Below are 22,412 nucleotides of genomic sequence, written 5' to 3'. Positions count from 1 at the left end.
CAGGAAAAGCTTTTAAAAGGAATACATATGCCAGCAATTATGGGAGAGGGATGTCTCCTTCTCCAAGACGAGAGGACTGTCAGCTCTCGCCTGCTAAGGAGAGGGTGGGTGGAAGCATACGGGCATGTGGGCTCAACCTGCTCATGGGCACCGAAGAGGCCCAAGTCCCCAGGCAGCAACTCTTCCTTATGTGTTACCAGAAAATACACACGAATATCTCCTTTGCAGCCTTCTGTGTGATTTGAATAAATCAGAGGCACTGGGCTTACGTGTGCCCACTGTTGTGTTTCTGCCTAACAATGATCCAAACCCCACCTTGGCCCTAGCTGGTTTAGCTCAATGGATAGAGTATTGGCCTGCGGACTGAAGAGTCCCAGGTTTGATTCTGGTCAAGGGCACATGCCTGGGTGACGGGCTCATGTCCCAGTAAGGAGCATGCAAGAGGCAGCCAATCAATGATTCTCTCTCATCATTGATATTTCTATCTCTCTCTTCCTTTCCCTTTCTCTCTGAAATCAATAAAATTACATTTAACCAAAACCAAAAACTAACCTCACCTTGAAGAAGGTCTGGCTCTCTGAAATGGATGGTCCAATTGTTAGGGCTAGTGCTCAGCTCTACATTGCTAGCATCTGATATCCAGGCCTCAACTGTTTCTGGTTGGAAAATTTAGGTAGATGTTAAACATCATTATCTTGTTTAAATTAAACTGGAGAAATTGCAGTATTCCAAGTTAATTGGGTATCTTGGTAAAATGTTAAAGATATTTAGAGCTTTTTTTGTTGGGGGGGGGGACACTTACCAATATTATCTTTAATGCCTTCCTTATCCTATATAATAAAAGGCTAATATGCAAATCAACTGGACAGCAGAATGACCGGTTGCTATGATGTGCACTGACCACCAGGGGGCAGATGCCTAATGCAGGAGCTGCCCCCTGGTGGTCAGTGTGCTCCCAGGTGAGCACTGCTCAGCCACAAGCAGAGCTCATGACTGGTGAGTGCGGCAGCATTGTCAGGAGCCTCTCCTGCCTCGCAGCAGCACTAAGGCTGTCCCACTGTTGTTTAAGCAGAGAGCGGGCCTCAGCCATCAGTCAGACATCCTCTGAGGGCTCGCAGACTATGATAGGGCACAGATAAGTCTAAGGGGACCTCCCCACCCCTGGGTACACGAATTTCATGCACCAGGCCTCTAGTAGTCAATACAAAGTATTGAAGTGTGTGTGTGTGTGTGTGTGTGTGTGTGTGTGTGTGTGATGTTCACATGTCCCTGCTATAAGAGGCTGCTTAATATCTTCAAAATATTACCATGAAAAGTGATCTTTGACAGCCAATTAACTATTATGAGAAAAGTGTTATTTCTGAAATATTCAAATAATGTAATTTAAAAGCCTGTTATTCAACTCAAAGGTATGCATACCTACATTTGTGATTTCACCTACAATTTGAAGTGATATAGAAATTGCTGCTTTAAAAGCCACTCAACACAGTGCATAGTCATAAATGTGTCAGAAGCAGATGTATTTTATTAATAGCATCTGAAAACATAAGTACAAATTGTGAAAATACTCATCCCCCTAAGCTACAGGAAGCCAAGAATTAAATCCTAACCCTTAGCATTTTTTAAACCTAGAGAGGGGCTGCTATAATAGTTTCATTCCTTTTCTTAAATGGCCTTTAAAAAATACATGAGTCACTTAAGAAAGGTATTCACTTAAATACCTTTGTATTGAATTAAAATGACAATTTTGCCAAGAACCTCAGTATAATGAATTGTGGGTGGCAGGAGTTTTAAGTGAGGCTAAGTTAAGGATTCTAGTTTATCTATTTTTTTCTAACTCTACCACTGTAATTAGAGAAGCCTAGGGTTCCTGTTAAAATTGTGCCTTGTCATGGAACATCACACCTACATGCTTTTATGACAAGCCCTATTGGCATATTTTTTTTTTATTGACCAAAAATGTGGGCTATAATGCATACATACATCGATCCAGCCTCCTTCCTCCTACACACACATGCACATGCACACCCTGCTATATTTGTTTTGTTCCTTTCACAACCCTGGCATTTTCAACCCTAATACTGTACTTTGTCTTCATTGTCAAAGACAAAATTATTTTAGTCACAGGGTCTGGTACCTTATTTCATGAAAGAACTCAAAACACACTACCTTCAAAATCTCTGCTTGCCTACGCTACCTGAACCAAGAGCTGAAATAGCCACGTTTCACAAACAAATATGTTTTACTGAAAATGAGTCATCTCACTGCAGGGCATGTGCTGTAAATGATGCATCCTCTTTGCAGAGCTGACCATGTCTCCAGGCTGCAGGCATCTCTCTATAAAACTGCAACCCGCTGAGCAACGGAGCTAATGAGTTTCAGGAGACAGAGAATCCATGACATTTTGGGGAGAATTCTGCATGAAATAGCCTTAATCCCCAAATGGAGAGTAATCCCATAGTGTGGGTCTTCTAAAGGTCCCATATAGAAAAAAAAAAAGAAAAAAGAAAAAAAAGTTCTACCTGAGAAGCAATTTTATGCTGATCATTTAAGTGGCATTAGAACACTTCCACAGTCATGTTTGTCTAGCTGTCAAAATATTAAACACAAATACATTTTCAAAAGGCACCTGATTTGGCCACTGAAATGAAAATGTTTCAGGGTAAATGTTTGTACCCTGAAACATAAGTATCAGAGGCTATTGAGATGTTTTCCACCTTTCATCCTAACAGGAAGGCTGAGCATTAGACACAAGCATCCAGTTGCTATTATACAGTGCATACCATCACAGTGAAAAAATGTTTGCTCAGTTCATTAACTCCATCTATCTTTTGCCACCCTTTAGCAAGTTGTTTCATTAACTAGAAGCATTTTCGCCCACTGTTCTGAGCACAAAAGAATCACACAGCAAAGCACACTTCCTGCAGCCTCAATACAATAACAGTGTAGTCTTTCAAGAGGTGACTATGGAATTATAATCTGCGTTCCCCGTCCCTGAACTTCAAAGCAAACACGGAGCTCCTTGTGGACAATGCAGCAGGGCTAACACATACCATGTCTCCGTAAAAGTGCAGGACAAGACCAACACATAGACAAACATCCTGCAGGAAAGGATGCTGCCGGCAAACGAGCCGAGAGGGTGGGGAGGATTCAGGCTGGCTTTACCTACCGGCATCGTCCATGTCTCAGGAGTGGCCAGGCGAGCCCTGGAGCCTGGCAGCGGGAAGCCCGGCTCTCCTCCCGGCTAACGAAGCACCCTGCCCTTCTGCTGATTACCGGTCCTTGCTGGCACACACAGCCTTCTCCATGCGCTGTCTGCAGGAGACACCGCCAGGAAATTTATATCTCCAAGGATGACAAACAGCCATTAGCTCCATTACAGGCTGATTAAGAGAGACTGAGCCTATCAAGTGGATACTTGAATCCACTGGGGTTTTCACCTCTGTTCTAGCAAAGGAGGAGAAAAAAAAAAATCACTGCAGTGTGGAGTGGGTTGCACGTTTCCGAGAGAAGCGCACATGCTACACAGAGCACATGCTGCTCCCCAAGATGCCAGAGCATACAGGAGCAGGGGAGGCAGAGATAATGAAAGGTGAAGAGGCTCCGGGAAACACTGAATGTCCTGCCTCTGGGGCAGGTCTAAATGGGGTCCAGCCTTCATCCCTGACATCACTGGATGACCGGGCCACTTTTCAATGTGACATGTTCAAGTTTCCTTGTTGTTGTTGGGGGTGAGCAAGGAGTCACAGATAAAACATTTTAAAATAAAGGCCATCTTCACTATTCTGCTCTGAATGTATGACAGAAAGCTGAGGTTTGTCATTCCTTTTTGGTTTTGTCTGCATCAGGACTAGGGTTTCTATTTCCAGTCAGGTTTTCTTCCTACCTAGCCCGGCAGAGAAAGTCAAAGGACTTCCACTAAATGGCACTAATCATGCAAGACACGGTGGTCAAAAGATGTCCAGGGATGCCATAGTATGTTCCAATCTGAAGCCATCTCAGTAACAGAAATGGGAGCATGGAGAAAAGTGCATTGACGAACACAGAGAATACCACTGCACTGCTTTTCTTTAATTTGGCCATGGAAGGATGACCCTCCAAGGTACCTAAGGCTGCTTACAATACTGAGGCACATTAACGGGCCGAGTGCTGAAGAAATCATATGTCCGTCATGTCCTGTGTCTATTATGATATGATATTAGAATGTGGGGATAGCACACCTGTATTTTCTGCATTTTCTCAAGATATAGTAAAAAAAAATTTACAGTGGCCTCATGATGCAGTGAATCCACAGTACAGTATGACTCTACAGGTTTTTTATTTTGATAAATTTTGAAAAAAAAACACCACCAGTTCTGAGTGTAATTGTTCTGCCAGGGTCATTGAATTTGAAAAGCAGCTAATTTACTTCACATTTTTTTATGCCATTGAAATGTCTAATGACTAACCATTTGCAAATTATTTATAACATACTCTTCCATTTCAAAAGTTTCTACAGTTTTTTTCATTTTTTATTAAGGTATTATCATATTTTTGTTTTTGATGTAACTTCAGGCTTACCTATGAATTTGGGGTTACTTTATTGTTTAAGCAAAATACTTAATTTATGATATTACAAATACTAGTGAAATATTTTCCTCACAGAACAGTTGAATTTCTCAGTGATTTCACCCTGAGATGTCTATGCCCAGTATTTTAATTTTGTCACACAATTTTGTCATTGTATTAACTTCAAAAGGATTCTTTCTATGTTTTTAAAATGCTTGGGTCCCACAAGACTGAATGGCTTCCGTACCTCATCTCCGTGTCCTGATTAAGACTGCTAACTACCCAAAGTGTCATCAGGAGGAAATCTAGGGCAAACCAACCTTTTTTTTTTTTTTTTTTTTTTTTTTTTTTTTTAAAAAAAAGAGGAATTTGGGAAATATAAAAGAGAGAGAAAACACATCATGAAGTCTGAGACTTTGGAACGGAGTAGCTAAGAAGTGTTACCTACTGGCAGTGCATGCTAACTAATAAGAATGTATTTCTATTGGCCGTGTACTCCATCCAAAATGTGGCTTTTGATTATTTTTATTAATAGTCAGTCTCCAAAGTACAAATGGATTGTGTTCCAAACGTTTGTTTTGTTGGTCATTTGAAAAACACGTTTTCTCATAAACACTGATTGGGTTCCAAGGAGAGAACATTAAACACCGCTTAACTCATGATGTGGTTTATAGAAGATCCACAATCTCAAACACAGTTCTAAAATCCAGAAGGTTCTGAACATCTTAAAGGTGTTTTCTCCTTTACGATTGGCTCTGAAATGCATCTGTGTCACAACCTGAGTTGAAGTGAGGCTATTTAAAACTTTTTACTTATCTCACTTAGGATGCATAACTATGTTTTGCTATGGAAATGTTGGTGTTACTGCTTATGGGCATCTGTTCAGACTCTGCTGGGGATATGGCACAGACATATATTCCCTTTCTAAAATGCAAAAATTCTGAATTTGGAAACACACCAGAACCCAAGGGTTTCCGATGACAGACCATGGCCCTTCGCTACAAGTTTTTCATTGAAAAGGGTAAAAAAGAATCCTTTTTGGAGTTTTGCCACAGGATCCCTCCTCTTATCCAGGAACTCCCTCACCACCTGCTAAGTATCAGAACCTCTCCAACTACCAATGATGTCAGACATAAACAAGGGGTAGGCAGCAGAGAGAGGTCGGTCTAAAAATAATGACACTAATGCTGAGTGCCTATGAGGGATGAGGATGTTTAGAAGCTACGTACATCGACAAGGACACATCTGCTTTCAGTCTCCCTGCCTTTGCCACCAGCACCAGCGCTGTCCCTCCTGGCACCAGAAGAAGACAAAGTGACAATGAAAAGCCTCGGTGGGTAGAGCATTGTCTGCAGGCTCCAGGGAGAAGCCACTCCCTTCCTCGATGTAGTTCAGACCCACAATTCACACGCTCTCGCTGGGAAAAGCCTGAGTAGAAAATGTTCACCAGGCCCTTTCGAATTGTCCCACAGACGCTGTATGGCATAGCAGCATCAGCAAGCCTAATGTTCCACATCATGTGTTAGATATGAGCTTGGTTCCCACTTGCATTAACGTCCCTATATGTGTATCCCTCCGCTTTCTTAGAATCAGACTCATCAGTTGGAGGCCAATGGGAGTCTGGAGCACCTGCATCCCAAATACCCTCCATGCTGTTCCACCAACAGAGAGAAGGCTGCAACCCGCCTCCAGCTGGATTTTTAAGGACGATTTGTTTGAGGTTGGTTATAACTCTGGGCCTGACCAGCTGAGGTGGCAAGGGCAAGGCTACCAGGGGCCTCCAGCACCCCCTTTATTTTTATTTATTTATTTTTTTAATATATTTTATTGATTTTTCACAGAGATGAAGGGAGAGGGATAGAGAGCTAGAAACATCGATGAGAGAGATACATTGACCAGTTGCCGCCTGCACACTCCCCACAGGATTATGCCCACAACCAATATACATGCCCTTGACTGGAATCGAACCTGGAACCTTTCAGTCCCCAAGCCGACGCTCTATCCACTGAGCCAAACCGGTTTCGGCCAGCACCCCCTTTAAATGTATCACCGAGCACCACCTGGTGATCACCTGGCCAAAAACTAACTAACTAACTAACTAACTAACTAACTAACTCTCTCTCTCTCTCTCTCTCTCTCTCTCTCTCTCTCTCTCTCTCTCAAAGAAGAAGAAGAGGATGTCTTAGCTTCTTAGGGAAGTTCTTCACATTTCATATTATTCCTGAACTTTTCTATGAGACAGTTACCTGGATTTGGGGACACAGGGAAGAGCTGAGGGGTGGTGGAACCATGCTCTGCTCTTTCTGACTAAAATCTGAGCCCACGTGGACCCAGAGCAGTTCAAGCAAATGCTGTGGACATCAAGAGGCTCTAACGCTTTCTAAGAGGTGTAGCCACTTCAGACCATCAGCCAATATATAACGGCCTGGCTTTCAGGGGACCAACTGGGATCCTTCTCTACAAAGTTAGACTCTGTTTCTTAGAGTGAAACAATGAAGAGAATGAATTGCCCACATCATTCTAGTCCTTGGCCCGGCAGGGCTCCAGGACACCCAGATCAGCCCAACAGACCTTCTCCCTTTCTGATTCATACAAAGAAATCAAGTGCCAGCATACTGACTACTGATTAGGAAGTAGTCAAACTTGCTCCCGGTTCCTTTGGGAACATTCTACTGGAAATCTGTTCTGAAGAGATTTGGCCACTGCTTTTACAAGAACCGCTATCGGATACAGATAGTTTCAGTGAGTAAAGTGCTTGGATTTATAACTCTCCTAAGTACTAAACCAAATCCCTGAACTATTAAAAAATTAAAAAAAAGAGTTCACAGGAGAAAGTTTTGCAACAGAGAGTATTTCCAGGAAAAACTGGGCAGACAACAACAACAACACACCAATTACACTGATTTAACTAACGTCCTATCATCTGCATTTTAGGACAATAGTTGCTTGGCATGCCCCTGTTTCCAATTATTCCTATTTTCCTTTTGAGATTTCCCTTCTGGTGGCATGGGGGAGGAGGGACTCTCCTGAATTACTCATTAATGTTTGCTTCTCTTCCTTTGTACCTGGTCTTTAGATTGTGTCTTCTATTCACACAGACATATAACATGTTAATGCACGAAACATTTAGCATGCTCAGAGCTTTGCCTGGCATCGAGACCTTAACGAAGCTTAGCCATCAGACATGGCCTTCTGACATGTTTTAACATCTGGTCAAGGTGATGTGGTGAGTCCATGCTTGGACACCACCCTTCTGCTCCAAACGCATAGCGACTATAGATAAAATATCACACAGGTAAGTCAAAGCTGGGCTTAGGAAGCTAGATGAGCATTCCCGTGAAGCAGAAAGGGGCCAAAAGCTGAGCACTGCTGTACTTTGTGGTGGAGACGGGAGGCCGGGAGCCCGGCTCCTATGTGGTGATGGTTTTGAAAGAGCTCCACTCGAGAAAGGAGGACTCATAACTAGACTGAGCGGCTGCTTCAATGGGGCTTCCCAACTCAATAAAAGAAACTGGGAAATAAAAAAAGACTTGATCTATTTCGAGAAGCCGTGGCTTTATAAAAGCCTAGATGCGCAGTGGGAGGATAAATCTTCACAACCAAGAATTTTCATCAAGTAAGATGTGTGTGAAAAACAAATAGGAAACTATGAAATAAAAAAGGTGGATATGAGACAAGAGTTGATGGATATGAAACATAACTGGAAGGAAATCTTGAAAATGAGAGACATGACATTTAGACCAACATAGACGTCTCCTTAGCAATCAGAGATGCCAGAAAACAAGATGTTGCATTAAAATTATTTCTGAAGGGAAAATTATAAAACTATAAGTGAAAGCAGAATGATATTTACTTACTGTTACCCAGATCAATTTTTTTAATCACTTAAAGGATTTTAAAACTCAGTTTCTAGCAACTTTACATACACTTTGTTATGGCCAATGCTCAAAAACTATTGTCAGCAGCAATACAGCCAGGTTACCAGAATGCAGAGGAAGGCATTTGTCTGATTTGGTGCTGAGTAATTGGTAACAGGGAGTTCTAGACTTCATCCATTGGCCACCAAGGTGACCTATTGCTCAAAGGGCGGTTGCAGCTGCTTGTGAATGAGTCTACTGCTATAAAACCAGCAAGCATAAGGAAAACCTGGTTCACAGAATCTGATCCTGGAATATATAGCCTGAACAAATTCTCTTCGCAACCCCCGGCTTGGAAAATGGAACATATGTGAAAAAGACAGGGTAGATATCAAGACTGAGACGTGGCAATGAATAGAGTGATACCTAGATTTGTTTTGCTCAGGACAGGGAAAGTATTTTCAATGGTCAGTTTTGCAGAACCAATCATCAAGATTCAATTACTATTTGCATCCTATATAATAAAAGGCTAATATGCAAATGGACTGAATGGTGGAACAACCAGTTGCTGGTAGTCAGTGCAGGGAACAGGCCTAAGATGCCAATCAATGGGACATCCCCTGAGGACTCCCAGACTGTGAGAGGGTGCAGGCTGGGCTGAGAGACCTCCTCTCCCATCCCCAGCGCCCAAATTTCATGCACTGGGCCTCTAGCAGTGCTATAAAATAGATATAATTCATTTGAGGTAGTTAAGCTACTTAAGTTTGATGATAAGTAAACTGTGTTAACTTTATATAATCTCTGCAGACTGAATAATTCTCAAATATGCTCTTATTCTTTAAAGTACTATTTTAAGAGCTTCCCCCCCCATGCTTTTGCTTACATAAATAGTTTGAGCCGAGACTGGTTTGGCTCAGTGGTAGAGCGTCGGTCTGCAGACTGAAAGGTCCCAGGTTCGATTCCGGTCAAAGGCATGTACATTGGTTGTGGGCACATCCCCGGTAGGGGGTGTGCAAGAGGCAGCTGGTCAATGTTTCTCTCTCATCGATGTTTCTAGCTCTCTATCCCTCTCTCCTCCTCTCTGTAAAAAAATCAATAAAATATATATATTTTTTAAAAAGAAATAGTTTGAACCTTGGGGAAACTTAAAAGGAGTTTGACAAGAACAGACTCTTCTCTTAGTGAGTCTACCTATAACCCACCTACTCAGGGACAGGAAGGGAGTTAAGGAAAAGATTGCAAAATTAGCATTAAAATAGCAGCATCAGCAAGCAATGATTCACCAGCATGTTTATCTTTAGAGGGCTAAATTAAGCAGAACATTATTTTTCTTTATTCTAACAGCATTCTCTCTCCCTTCAAAACACAACAACCAAACAAACTCTAGTCCTCTTCATGGAAGCCTTCACTGGGGAACTAGAATTAAGGCAGACACTGTCCCTCTTAAAACTCGGACAAAGTTTTAAATTTATGATTTAAAATGTGAACATCAAAATACAATACAATGAACTCTCAGCATCAGTTCAGAGCAGGCTACAGTGTTTGTTTCCGGCACATGGTACAGCTTGCTCTGTGCAAGTCTGAATTAAAAATATGTTAGCTCATCAGTCATTTGAGTCTGGAAACATTTAAATAATTAAGCTCCAAACCCAGTCAGCACCATAGAATGCTCACAACCCTGGAGATGTCCCAGGCTTTGTTAGCCCTGCTCAACAGACCAAAACACTTGCCCAGACTCAAATGAATGTGGCATAACACCCTCTACCTACTGGATGTGGCACAAACCCCTCCAGTCAGGGTCATGCCCAATAAAGCTAGACTATCAGAAGTTTACCATATGCACTCCTTCCTTTACCTAATTAACCTTGGGCGTGTCATTTGACATAGTTACCTTAGTTCATATATATTTTAGTGGCCATCATCTAATTGTACCTATTAATGAGGCATGTCACTCCTTGTCCATCTATATTTTGCATCAAATGCGTCACACCTGATAACAGTTTCTAACTTTGTTCTCACTACAAGAACCTAAAATAGGCTTGCTTCTAAAACCCAGTTTGAAACGGTAACAGGAAAAGACTGACGTTAGGAAGCTGTATGTTATTCATAAAATCGTTATGTAATAGTCTTCATTTCAGACCGGCTTCCCTCAGCTGATGTGTTTGCAAAGAAGCTCTGCTAAAGCCATAGTGTGGTGAAGGCTTGGGGGAAGGGTAGAAAGGTGGTGGTGGGGGGAGAGGTCAATAGGGAAATAAAAGGGACATCTGCAATACTTTCAGCAATAAAGATACATTTGTAAAAAAGCAAGCTGATTGGAAGAAGAGAGCTTCAACCGTGTCAGACAGCGCCCCAGACTGGATTCACGCACCCACAGGCTGGTTAAGGAAAGCAAAGCAGGGCCACGTCCAAGTCCTTGGTCGTGGCTCCAGCACAGTCTCGGGCACAGGAGCTGCAGCCAAGCCCTGCCAGCCCAGAAGCCAGGCCGTTGGCTCCACACCACTGGATGGCAAGCTCCAGAGGATGTAGAGCTTGGCCAGCTCGGTCTGGCTGAGGCCAGTGCTGAGGCAGAAGCCAGGGCTTAACCCTGGACCATTATCAAGTCAAAGGTGCTTCCTATCTCACTTCCTGGGAGGCAGCTGCCGCGACACCCTGCTGTCGTTGGAAGACAATTCGTGGCATTCTGTCCATGCCAACGCCTGAGGATTGTTTCCCAGTGCCACCAGAATGTTTCCATTGGTTCTACACAGGAGCAGTTAACCTAGAATGGCTTTTCAGATGAGCCACCGTCAAAAACACACACTTATTTGACAAATCCATTCCGTCAGCACTCACCGAGCTGGGACACAGGCGGGCACCGAGCAGAGTGGCAGGGGCTCACGGGCACAGGCCGCTGCTCCGAGGTGACACCATAGGGTGGACACGAGACGAGCACCCGGTCCCCATGCAAGTCCACGACCATGTGTCCAAGTATTTACAGGTGATAAAAATCAAGCTAACAAACTGTTCACTAACACCCATCCTAGCCTCCAACCTTAGCAGCTATACCTTCACAAGGACCTGGATCGTGCCCACGCTGAGAGCCACCTCTGCCCTGAGGCCCACCCTTCGCTATCCCCCAGGTTCGCCCTGCACGGTGAGAGCTGCAGGCCACACTCGTATCCTCAGACGTACTTTATGCCCACACGCCCCACGAACAGCTGTCCCCCCGGTAACCCCGGTGGTCCAAGAATTCAAACGCCAGCAGTACAGTCTGCCACATTCTCATAAAGATGGGGAGCCAGCGGGGGAAGGGGGGGGTGGGGGTGGAAGAGGGCTGAGGGCTGTTTGGACCAGCAGTTCCAGTACCCCCAGGTCCCCAAGGCATGGCCTAGAAAGGGGTCAGGGCTCCAGGCAGCTCCCTCCTGGCCCTGTCACTCCCTATGTCCGAGGGCAAAGGCAACCCAAGGCCACGGTCTGCCTGTACCAGAGTCCTCTGAGCCGTCCCTTATCCCACTTAACCCGAGGGGCCCATGGAGTCACTGCTGTGCCTTGCCTCCCTCCTGAACGCACAGCCTCCTCGGGTCTGTGGCCTGTGTGCCACACGTCGCTGCTCTTGGCCGGGAGCTGGGAAATACTGGGCTGCCCTCTCGTGTTCCTCCACTGAGCCAGGGCTCCCCCCCTGAGGGGCAGGGCACTGGGTGATACCAGCAAGCAACTGGCCTGGAACACCACGCAGATGTTTCTTTTTCTATCTCCACGTGGTTGAGGCAGGGTCACTCCAGAGTGTCCTAAATGTGTCTGGGCCTGTCTGCCTCAGGATTATCCTCGCTCGGTTCTTCCCAGTCTTTTATCTCATGCCAGGCCTGGGCTTTTGAAACTCGGTGGCCAAGTGCTGGCTGCACTGTCCGGGCATCCTGCCCTGTGGCCCTTTCCTGAGGAAGCGAGTGCAAGGCCCCAGCTGCCCTGCCTGAAGGGGACGTCACAAGGAGCAAAGAATTCCAGGAAAAAAGTATGTTAACATTTCAAAATACTGTCTCCAAAACTCACATACAATTATTGTAAGAGATGCAGTCCTTCCGATACAAATATAATTACATCGGCCTGCTGTCAGCGGGGTGGAAAGGCAGAGCTTGTCTGCCAGGGGCTGTGGATTTGTTCCATTTCATCTGTGCTTGCGGCCAGTCTACCTAGTGACAGGCACATGGCAAGACGGCCATCTGGGCTTGGGGACAGGATGAAGCCTCACGCGGCAGCAAAGGGAACTGCCCACACAAAGACATCAAAATAGACCAGACCGCTCCTGTGAATGCAATGTCTCTGCCACAGTGACCTCCGCTCATCAGACGCCAGGCTTTTTCTTTCTTAGATCTTCAGCTATAGCATACGAGACAGCTTGTTCTTGTTACTGAAAAAATAAATCCCCAAGAGAAAGGTGGACTCCCGGAGTGGCATTTCAACCTAAAGAGTTTACTGAATGGTTGTCACTCGGTGGTATTTCCTTCCTTTCTCTCCTTCCACTGCACCCACGTGTGATCACAAATGCCTATTGAATGTGCAGCCCCGAATCCTGTCATTAGCATTCGAACAACGACTTCACGTAAAGCTGCATAAATAACGTAGGGGAGGTGAGGCGCTGTGTTCTTCTTGATTCAGTGACTAAAAATAACGGATGCGAGTGGCCCCACGCTGGGAGACGTTTGCTCCAAAACTGCATTTAATGTCAGAGACTGGCCTTTCTCTCTGAACACTTCAACCAGGAGGACCTGCGTAAAACGAGGATGTGCTTCTGAAGGTGGAGCCTTCAGCCTCGAGGTGCTGAGTTCCTCAAAGGCTTTAGTTTCCATATCTTCCCAAATACAGGGTTTTCATCCACTTTATAAGTGAGATTTGTCTGTCATTTTCCCCTCCTTCTGGCTTTAGAATGAGCTGGGGGTGTGTTTCATCGTTCTCTATAATATAAAATAGTTTGTGCAGTATTAGTGTGATAGGTGGAATTGTGTTTCACATGTTGAATTCTAACACTGTGAACCAGTACACCAGAATATGGCTGTATTTGGAGACTGAACCATTGAGGAAGTGATTAAGTTAAAATGAGCTTTTAGGGTATGCCCTAATCCAGTCTAGCTGGTGTGCTTATAAAAAGAGGAAATTTGAACACATAGAGACACCCCATGCAAAGAAGGAAAGACTGTGTGAGGACATAATCATAAGGCAGCCACCTGCAAGCCACAGTGAGAGGCCTGGGAAGAAACCAAACCTGCCAACACCTTGGATCTTGGACTTCTAGCTTCCAGAAGTGTGAGAAAATAAATTTCTGTTATCTAAGTCATCCAATCTGTGGTATTTGCCACAGTAGCCCTAGCAAACTAATATGATTAAAATGACTTGTTTCTTGAATGCTGAGTTGAACTCACTCAGCATCATTTTCATCATTTCATCAAAATCTATTGGGACTGGTAAAATATCATAGATTCAAATCAGTTAGTAATTATAGGACTTGGTGAATCTCTATTTCTTTCTGGGCCAGTTTGGTAAGTTAAATTTTTTAGGGATAGACATATTGAATCTGTTTTCAAGTTCATAGAAATCAGACTGTTTAAAATATACTCTTGCTTATCTTTTAATCCCTGCAACCTCTATAGTTCTGTTCCTTTTCCATTTCTCATATTGTTTATTTGTGCTTTTCTTCTGTCTCTCCTGGCATTTCCAGGTGCATCATTGCCATTAGTCTCTTCATAGAAGCAACTTTTGGCTTTGTTGATTCTCATTTATTTGCCTTCTCTTTCATTAATTCTTACATTTATCTTTATTATTTCCTCCCTCTGCTCTCTTTGGATTGATTACAGGAAAGTCTTACTCTAAGACCTGAAAGCTAGTAAAAATTGATGGTTTTCAAACTCTACTCTGCAAGACCCTATGATATTCCTTGGTGGTGTCTCAAAGAAAACCTGACTCCCATTGAGAAAGCTCAGCTGTTTTCATCAAAGCAGCTCTAGTTTTACCAATTTTACATGTAGGACTCCCATAATGTTTGGGGAGAGGAATGGTTTCAATTTCCAAATAAGAAGATGTTTTTAAAAATTAGAAGACTACAGAAGGACCAGGCCAATGAGGTCTATTTCTCCCATATTATATAACTTTAGTCCTTATACTTATTTCTATTAACAATGTAGTAAGTTACTCAGTACCAATTTATGGCTAGGAAAATTTCTCCACATTTGTCAATGCCAGAACCCTTCTAAATTGGGATCCTGTAATTCTATCTACACTTATAAGATCAATATGTTAAGTATAAAAGGACTTAGAAGATCTTTTGCTGCCAGTAACATTTAGAATTTATGCTGAGTCCTGGACTAATTTTCACTCTAAATAATCCTTCAAGTAGAGTTTCTATGGGATGGATGAAAGAATAGTGTTTCTTAATTTCAAAACAACTTTTCCTTTAAAATATCTCATTAGTTTATTGAATATCTCCATGAAAAAGTATCCCAGCTTTTTGTAAATAGACTCCAGATTTAATCTTTCAATTTAATCTCGCATGAGTTGCTAACAGGCCTTTGTTATAATTATTCCATTATAGATCACAACCATAAATCATTTTATGTTACTGAGAGATGAATTAAGAATAACATCATATTGAATATTCTTTTAGTATAAAGCTTTGGATAATGTTAATTCACCAAATATACACCTTTGATTCCATGGACAGAAAAAATGTATAGACTTATTTATATGATTCGAAATATGTAGTCTATAAATTTATTTAATGTTTGTATCATACTCATTGTCAAAAAATAAAGTGTGGTTTCTTAAACAATTAAAAAATTAAAAGCTATAGAAAAGGACTGAGTCTTCATTACAACTCTATTTCTCTATACTTGCAGCTAAGTAATTTGATTTAAAATTTAGAATAATTACCATGTCCTGCCACCATGGCTAATAAATGATTATCTGTCTTCATGCAGATGTTGTGGATTTGACAAACCAGGAGCAGTTAATTAGCTGAAACTGCTAGCTAATTACTATTAGGGGGGAAAATGACTCAACCATAACAAAAATCTCAGTATGCTGATTTAGATAATCTTTTTTAAAAATACATTTTTATTGATTTCAGAGAAAGGAAGAAAGAGGGAGAGATAGAAACTTCAATGATGACAGAGAATCACTGATTGACTGCCTCCTGCACCCCCTACTCCCCCACTGGGAATAGAACCTGCAACCTGGCATGAGCCATGACTGAGAATTAAACTGTGACCTCCTGGTTCATAGGTCGATGCTCAACCACTGAGCCATACCAGCTAGATTGGACAATCTTTACTATTGTGACACAGGGTGCAGACTATCAGACTTTTTAAGGAAGACAGATTTCAGCTAATACAGTATAATTGACCCATGTCAGGTCTACTCACAATCAGACATACCGTGGTTCCTTTGAGCTGTATGGCCTATTGGAACTATTTGCCTTAAATGCACCTAAAGAAAAACTCGTCTTCCATTTAATATGATACAGAAGGTCCGAGTCTCATCCGAGCACATCATAAGGTGTTTCCAAGGTTCATATTTTATTTTAAAGAAAAAATAATATGGTCCTTCCATGATGTGATAGTAGCTGCAGCTTAAAATCCCCTGCTACTGGGCTCAAACCCCACCCACCACCCCCAAGCCCCTACATCCTCATTTAAGCATTCAGGACATTAATTCTCAAATCTCCTCCTTCTCCTTCCACATCACTGTGAAGATTCTGGTGCCCAGCCCATTGATAACAAGATCCCTGACTTCTCTGGTTGTCCTTTGCAGAACCCCATACTCCCAAGGCGGCACCATCAGCCTATGGTATTGCTCCCTGAGCTACAGGATGCCCAGGTTGTACCCTGCTTGGTAAGAGGCTGCAGCAACTCTGGTTCTGACCCAATTCCCCACTCCCTCAGCCTGAGGAAAACAGTGGACCTGGTTCCCAGTTTGTCCTTGTCCTGTCTGCTACCTCAGTTTCTACTTGGAACAGAGATTTTTGCCTATGGTACATCAATCTTACCCCGAGACTTCAAGTTCGCTTCCCACCCCTTCCTGGTGGCTGGAATCCTGCTCCAGTGGACAGACCTGCTTCCTGATACTACTTAGCTGGGTCTCCCACACCCCCCTGCCCACATGCCCTTTCTCCGCGTTCCACCTGCATCTCTGTGAACGTGTGGTTTCCACCTGCTGGGCCCCATGCTCAGTCCTGAGCCTGTGCAGACTCTTCTCCTGGTTGCTCTCTGTGGGCTGTGTGTGGGCTGTGTGTAGGCCGAATCCTGGTCCTGCCCATCTAACACACCACAGCTGCTGATAAAACATTCACAGGTTTCTCCCACCTGAGTTGTGACTCGCATGCCTAGAGAGGGAGGCCTTCCTTCATCTAGCTCTCGATGTTTAGAGGAAAATGCCATGGCTCCCTCTCCATGGCTCCCTCCATACATCCTGCTCTTCCCTGGTGCTGGCATCCTAGTCTTTTTACTTATTTTATTTTTAAATAGGTTTTTATTGATTTCAAATAGGAAGGGAGAGGGAGAGAGAGATAGAAATACCAACGATGAAAGAGAAACATTGATCGGCTGCCTCCCGCACACCCTACACTGGGGATCAAGCCTGCAACCAGGGCATATAGCCTGACCAGGAATAGAACCATGACCTCCTGGTCCAAAGGTTGAGGCTCAACCACTGAGCCACCCCAGCTGCCAGGCTCCCAGTCTTTATTACCTGCCTATTACTCAGATCCCCATGAAGGAAACTGCTGCCCTCAACTCAGCATTCCCGCTAACCCTGTACTGATTCTCCCCAGGCGGGCAATGGCTAATACCATCCAGAGTCTGTGGTCACTGGGCCGGGTTTTGTTAGTGAAGAGGTCACTATGCTGATAGACAATGCACATTTGCTCATTTCTTTATTTTTATTTTTATTTTTATTTTTATTTTTATTTTATTGATTTTTTACAGAGAGGAAGAGAGAGGGATAGAGAGTTAGAAACATCGATGAGAGAAAAACATCAACCAGCTGTCTCCTGCACACCTCCTACTGGGGATGTACCCACAACGAAGGCACATGCCCTTGACTGGAATCGAACCTGGGACCTTTCAGTCTGCAGGCTGACGCTCTATCCATTGAGCCAAACCAGTTTCAGCTAACTTGCTCATTTCTTACACTGTGTAGTAGCAACTGACCAAGGTTATTTAATAATTACAACAAATCCTATACGTCACTTGAACCTCCCGAGGTCTTCCAGGCCAAGGAAACCTGCCTTATGGTCTCCAGGGGAGCCATCAAGTAGAGCCAGCCTCGTGTGGGGCGATGCCTGGGGAGAAGGTGGTGCCCTACTTAAATCAGACCCTGCTTGTCCCACTCTTTACTTTTTCTCCTCAGGAACTGAGGCTTGGACCAGTCCTTTCTGTATTCACAAGAGAGGGATTCGTTGTCCAACACGGTGAGATTAAACATCAAGCCACTTTCCCATTGATCTCTGTTCATATCTGGGTCTCCAGTTTTCTGCCCCAGCTACTCATTATTGTTTTGATCCCAAGAGCTGACTTACCCCAACTCTAACAATGGCTCCGAAGACCAAATCTTTTTCTTAATTACCTGCCTAATACTGCAGGGGGTTTTTTTTGTGTGTGTGTTTTTTACCTAACAGTGTACTTTTTCCAGAACTGATAGTTCAACTTTGCAAGTTCCCTACCCAAAAGCTTTGAAGCTCAGCCTGGAAGCATATATACTTAGCAGATGTTAGATGCAAACAGTCATTGACTAACTGACTTATTGAAAAATGGGTGTGTTACCATAGTAGGTGTCAGACATCATACCCAGAGAGGGACCCAGAGTAACCAGAATTCCTTCAAAGGAGGCTTCCAGAATTCAGAGGGGTCTGGAGGGCAGGGACTGTGTCTATTGATCACTGCTCCCTCTCAGCCTGTGAAGGGCAGCTGAGGCTCTTCACACCGGCAGGCTATCTCCCTGACGCTGGCTAGTTCCCTGCCAGCCTATTAGTTCTGAGTACTTCCTACACTGGGATTTCCCACTGCTCTGCAGCACCAAACGGCCCTGATTCAGTGCCACCTGCAGGGAGCAGAATTATCCTGCAGGAAAGGAAAACTCATCTTCATTGACCCCATACCACCTGCCAGTCTCTTCACATGTGCGGCTTCATTTAATCCACATTAAAATCTCCTTAAGGTCAAGAACCGTGTCTTAAAAATTGGTATCCATGGCACTTAGGATTTTGAAATGTATTCAGGTACAAATTCAACAAGCAATTGTTGAAAGAATGAATTAAGTTGGGCGGCCACATTTGAAACTATTACTATCTACTTCAGTCCTCCCTTTTGCTATTATGACACAGGGCCTTCCAATCAAGACAGACGTGACTTATATAGCTCTGCTCTTGCTCAATTCTATGCTATTCGTATTCTATAGTTCTTGCTCTACTTTTGTGATTGAGCAAATCACAAAAATCCCATCGTGTCACCTGGCAACTTTAGGATAAACCTCGGGAGTGTAAAGCAATGTTTTACCAATGTCGAAAGTGACAAAGGGTTTGGCTTTTCTTTGTAGATGGCTCTTTGCAGGTGGCAATCCGAGAATAGCTGCTAGCATGCATGTCTGTAATCCATCTTCGTGTGGTGTGACAAGTGCTTTCATTAACTAAATCTCTGTTTAGTAAAAAAACATTGAATCTTCTCAATTCATAGAGATGGAAAGATTGTGCAGGAATGCTCTTTATTGCTACTGTGAGTCATGGTGAAATCACTGGTACCTAAGTGGCCCATTTTCTGGCTCCTTTGGCATAAATAGTTGATACATAATTACATTCAAAGGCAGGAACAGAAACTTACTAACTCCTAAATCCTGTGAGAAGTTTTCATATCCAAAATAGAAAGATTCAGTATGGTGTTTCTAATTCAAGGATGTGAAAGTAGACGGCATGTTTTCAGTGCATCAGAGTTTGGAATTAAAGCCTATCTGTGCAAACTATTATATATTTTTATGCCTCAGTTCCTTGTAGACTTTTCTCTTTCAATACAGCTGCATCCTTCAACAAAATCTTGGCAAGGCCATCATTTTTCCCATGCCCTTTCTTCCACTGCTGAATACATCAAATACATATTTAAACAGCATAAAACAGCCGAAACTGGTTTGGCTCAGTGGTAGAGCATCGGTCTGCAGACTGAAAGGTCCCAGGTTTGATTCCGGTCAGGGGCATGTACGTTGGTTGTGGGCACATCCCCGGTGGGGGATATGCAGGAGGCAGCTGGTCGTCGGTGTTCCTCTCTCATCGACGTTTCTAGCTCTCTATCTCTCTCCCATCCTCTCTGTAAAAAATCAATAAAAATATATTTTAAAAATAAATAAACAGCATAAATCATGTTTGTTTAGCTAAATAATTTGTGGAGCTGGACACTACCATGTGTAACAAGCAGTTTTTGATCTCACTCTTACCTCACAGTGTTATAAGCACATTCCCATATCCTTAAAACCATTTATAAATATGAACAGTACTTGATCATTTCTATTGTATTATTTACTTATTCACTGCCCAATTTTAGAAAATAAAGATTGTTTCCAAGTTGTTGTTTTTTGTTTTTAATAGGATGAATAACACTATGGTGAATGTCATTATCTATCCATACCTGATCATTCTTTAGTAAAAAGTTCCAGGAACCAAATCACTAAATAAAATGAAAGTTTTTAAGGTTTTAAAATCCTTGACATCCAAACTGTGTTCCAGGTACCTGTGATGGAATCAAACTGCCTGCCTCCTCTTCCCCTGCTGGTTTTCATCATCTGTACCTGATGATTTGGACCCTGATTTCTATTCCCTTATTTCCTTCTGATTGCCTTTCCTTGAGACTTGTTTCTACTATGTTTTGTAATTTTGATTTGCGAACTCATGTTCAGTTGAGCATTGCGTGGGAATAGGGCTGAATTTCCGCTTCCAGAAAGGAGTTGCTACAGATTGCACCAGGTGCCATCGTACTCCAATCCAGAACCACTTGAAGTTGCTTGCTTGGCTTAGGCATTTACAGATCTAAACAAGTAGCATCAATTCTAGCCCCAACCCCCATGAGGATGGGACTTCAGTTGTAAATTTTCATGGGAGGTATTTTTCTATCCACAGCCTACGAAGTGACTGGTAAATTCCCATATGTCCCTTTAATGACAGATTTTCTCCTACCTCTCCCCATTAATAAAGGTGCAGCCCTTTATCCATGGTGTATATGACATCCAGGCATTAGAACCCAAGATCCTGGAGCCAATGCCCAGAAAGCTGCCTTGTCATCTCCATGTCTACTTGTAGGAATAAACTGTGTTCATTTAAAGGGGACTTGGGACCGAAACCAGTTTGGCTCAGCGGTAGAGCGTCGGTCTGCAGACTGAAAGGTCCCAGGTACGATTCCGGTCAAGGGCATGTACATTGGTTGTGGGCACATCCCCAGTAGGGGGTGTGCAAGAGGCAGCTGGTCGATGTTTCTCTCTCATTGATGTTTCTAGCTCTCTATCTCTCTCCCTTCCTCTCTGTAAAAAAAATCAATAAAATATATATTTTTTTTAAATAAAAAAAAATAAAGGGGACTTGGGGGTCAGACAAAGGAGGGGAAATGGCTTGTTACTGTCCTGGTCACACCTCCCATCCCTACTTCCCAGGGCAATTAGAGACATTTCCAGGGCTTCTGCCTTAGTCAACAGGGGAAAAGCAGATGACAGCATCCTCTACTCATCTGGAGACTAGAGAACACTGCCCCAGGCCCCAGGCCCCAGGATATTGATAAAAGTTGGCAGTGGCTTTAGTGCCTGTTTATCACTCTGGCATTCAACTTCAGCTTCCTCTAGTTTTGATCCTGAGGGATTTCTCACTTTTTTTTTTTAATTTCAGTTAAATATTTAAAAGGATAAATCTATTTTGCACTCTGAAATGCAGGTAGTATTTTGTAGTGGAAGCGTTTTTCAGTGTAGCCAGTGGGCCATCTTGCCTCCCGCTACTGTTCTTCACTCCTCAGCTCAGGGTAACCTCCACTCTGAGTCATCTGGGCCACTTCAACATTTATGAGGGCGGCCCATTCGACACCTTTGCCTCTCAATTATTTGAATGTTCCATGTTTAGGGATCCTGATCTCCACGTTCCTTCAGCCATTCGCACGATGGTCCTTTTCCATCACATAAATGGAGCCACTTTTAAAAAGTTTTTAATTCCATCATGCTAGTCTTGGGCCATGATCTCTTGTAGTTCTAATTCTCTTATTCGGTTACCTCTTTGATATTCCCAGACCTGCAGTTCCTCCTTCCTACTTATCTGTCACCTCCAGTCCTCCCTTTCCTCCTTATCCAGTTAATATCCACCCTCAATCTACCACCATTGACCTTCTGCTCTTCAATGGCACCTCCCTGAACAACAACAACAACAAACAGCTGGTGGATCCCACAGTCTGGTCTGTCTTTTTCTCACCTCCCCCTGAGCCGCTGGGAAAATCCACATATAGATGGTGCCTCTTACATTCAAGGTCTTATCTGACTGCTCTGAGCTGCTTAGCAATTCTAAGTCTCCATGGTTAACTCTCTCTTCTCTGATATACAGCGGTCATTTCAGACCTTCTCCAATAAGCTGGGACCCTCTGCACAGACCTGAACAGAAGAACTGTCTTCCAGCTCACAGGAAAAGTGGAAACCCTCAGACAATCCTCCCTGCTTTCCTGCCACCAGATTCCCACAGTGGTAGGCAGCCTTTTAGGATGGTCCCCTATGGATGCCCACTTCCTGGCATTCACACTCCCGGGCAGTCCCCTCCCTTTGCGCTTGGGCTGGACCAAGTGACTCTCTTCCAATGAACAGAGGTCAGCAAAACTGCCAGGATATTGCTTCTGAGGAGAGGTTACAGGAGACCAGGACTGTCATCCTGCTTGTTCTCGCCTGCTTTCTTGCTGGCTCACTCTGCCATGGAGTGAGCTGCCCCATGGAGAGGTCCAGGTGGCAAGACATGGAGGGTGGCACCCTGAGGGTGGCCTCCTG

General features: G+C 43.5%; 1 protein-coding gene across 8 annotated transcripts in view; it reads right to left on the bottom strand.

Moving 5' to 3' along the window:
* PHACTR2 (phosphatase and actin regulator 2) overlaps positions 1-22,412 on the bottom strand; it is a 216,083-nt gene that overhangs the window by 156,713 nt on the left and 36,958 nt on the right. Inside the window, exon 1 of one of the 8 annotated variants that reach the window (XM_036415223.2) lies at positions 3,170-3,446. The exons of 6 other annotated variants lie outside the window; for them this stretch is intronic. In XM_036415223.2, coding sequence (XP_036271116.1) covers positions 3,170-3,182 — 13 coding nt within the window. In that variant the 5' untranslated portion in view covers positions 3,183-3,446. Of the gene's footprint in view, positions 1-3,169; positions 3,447-22,412 lie in introns of those variants that run through there. One more of the 8 variants, XM_036415228.2, reaches the window with a different exon arrangement.

The sequence above is a fragment of the Pipistrellus kuhlii genome, unplaced genomic scaffold (genome assembly GCF_014108245.1).
Source record: "Pipistrellus kuhlii isolate mPipKuh1 unplaced genomic scaffold, mPipKuh1.p scaffold_m20_p_5, whole genome shotgun sequence".
Taxonomy (NCBI): Eukaryota; Metazoa; Chordata; class Mammalia; order Chiroptera; family Vespertilionidae; genus Pipistrellus; species Pipistrellus kuhlii.
The sequence above is the reverse complement of the archived record's forward strand: the minus strand, read 5'-3'. Positions and strand labels throughout refer to the sequence as shown.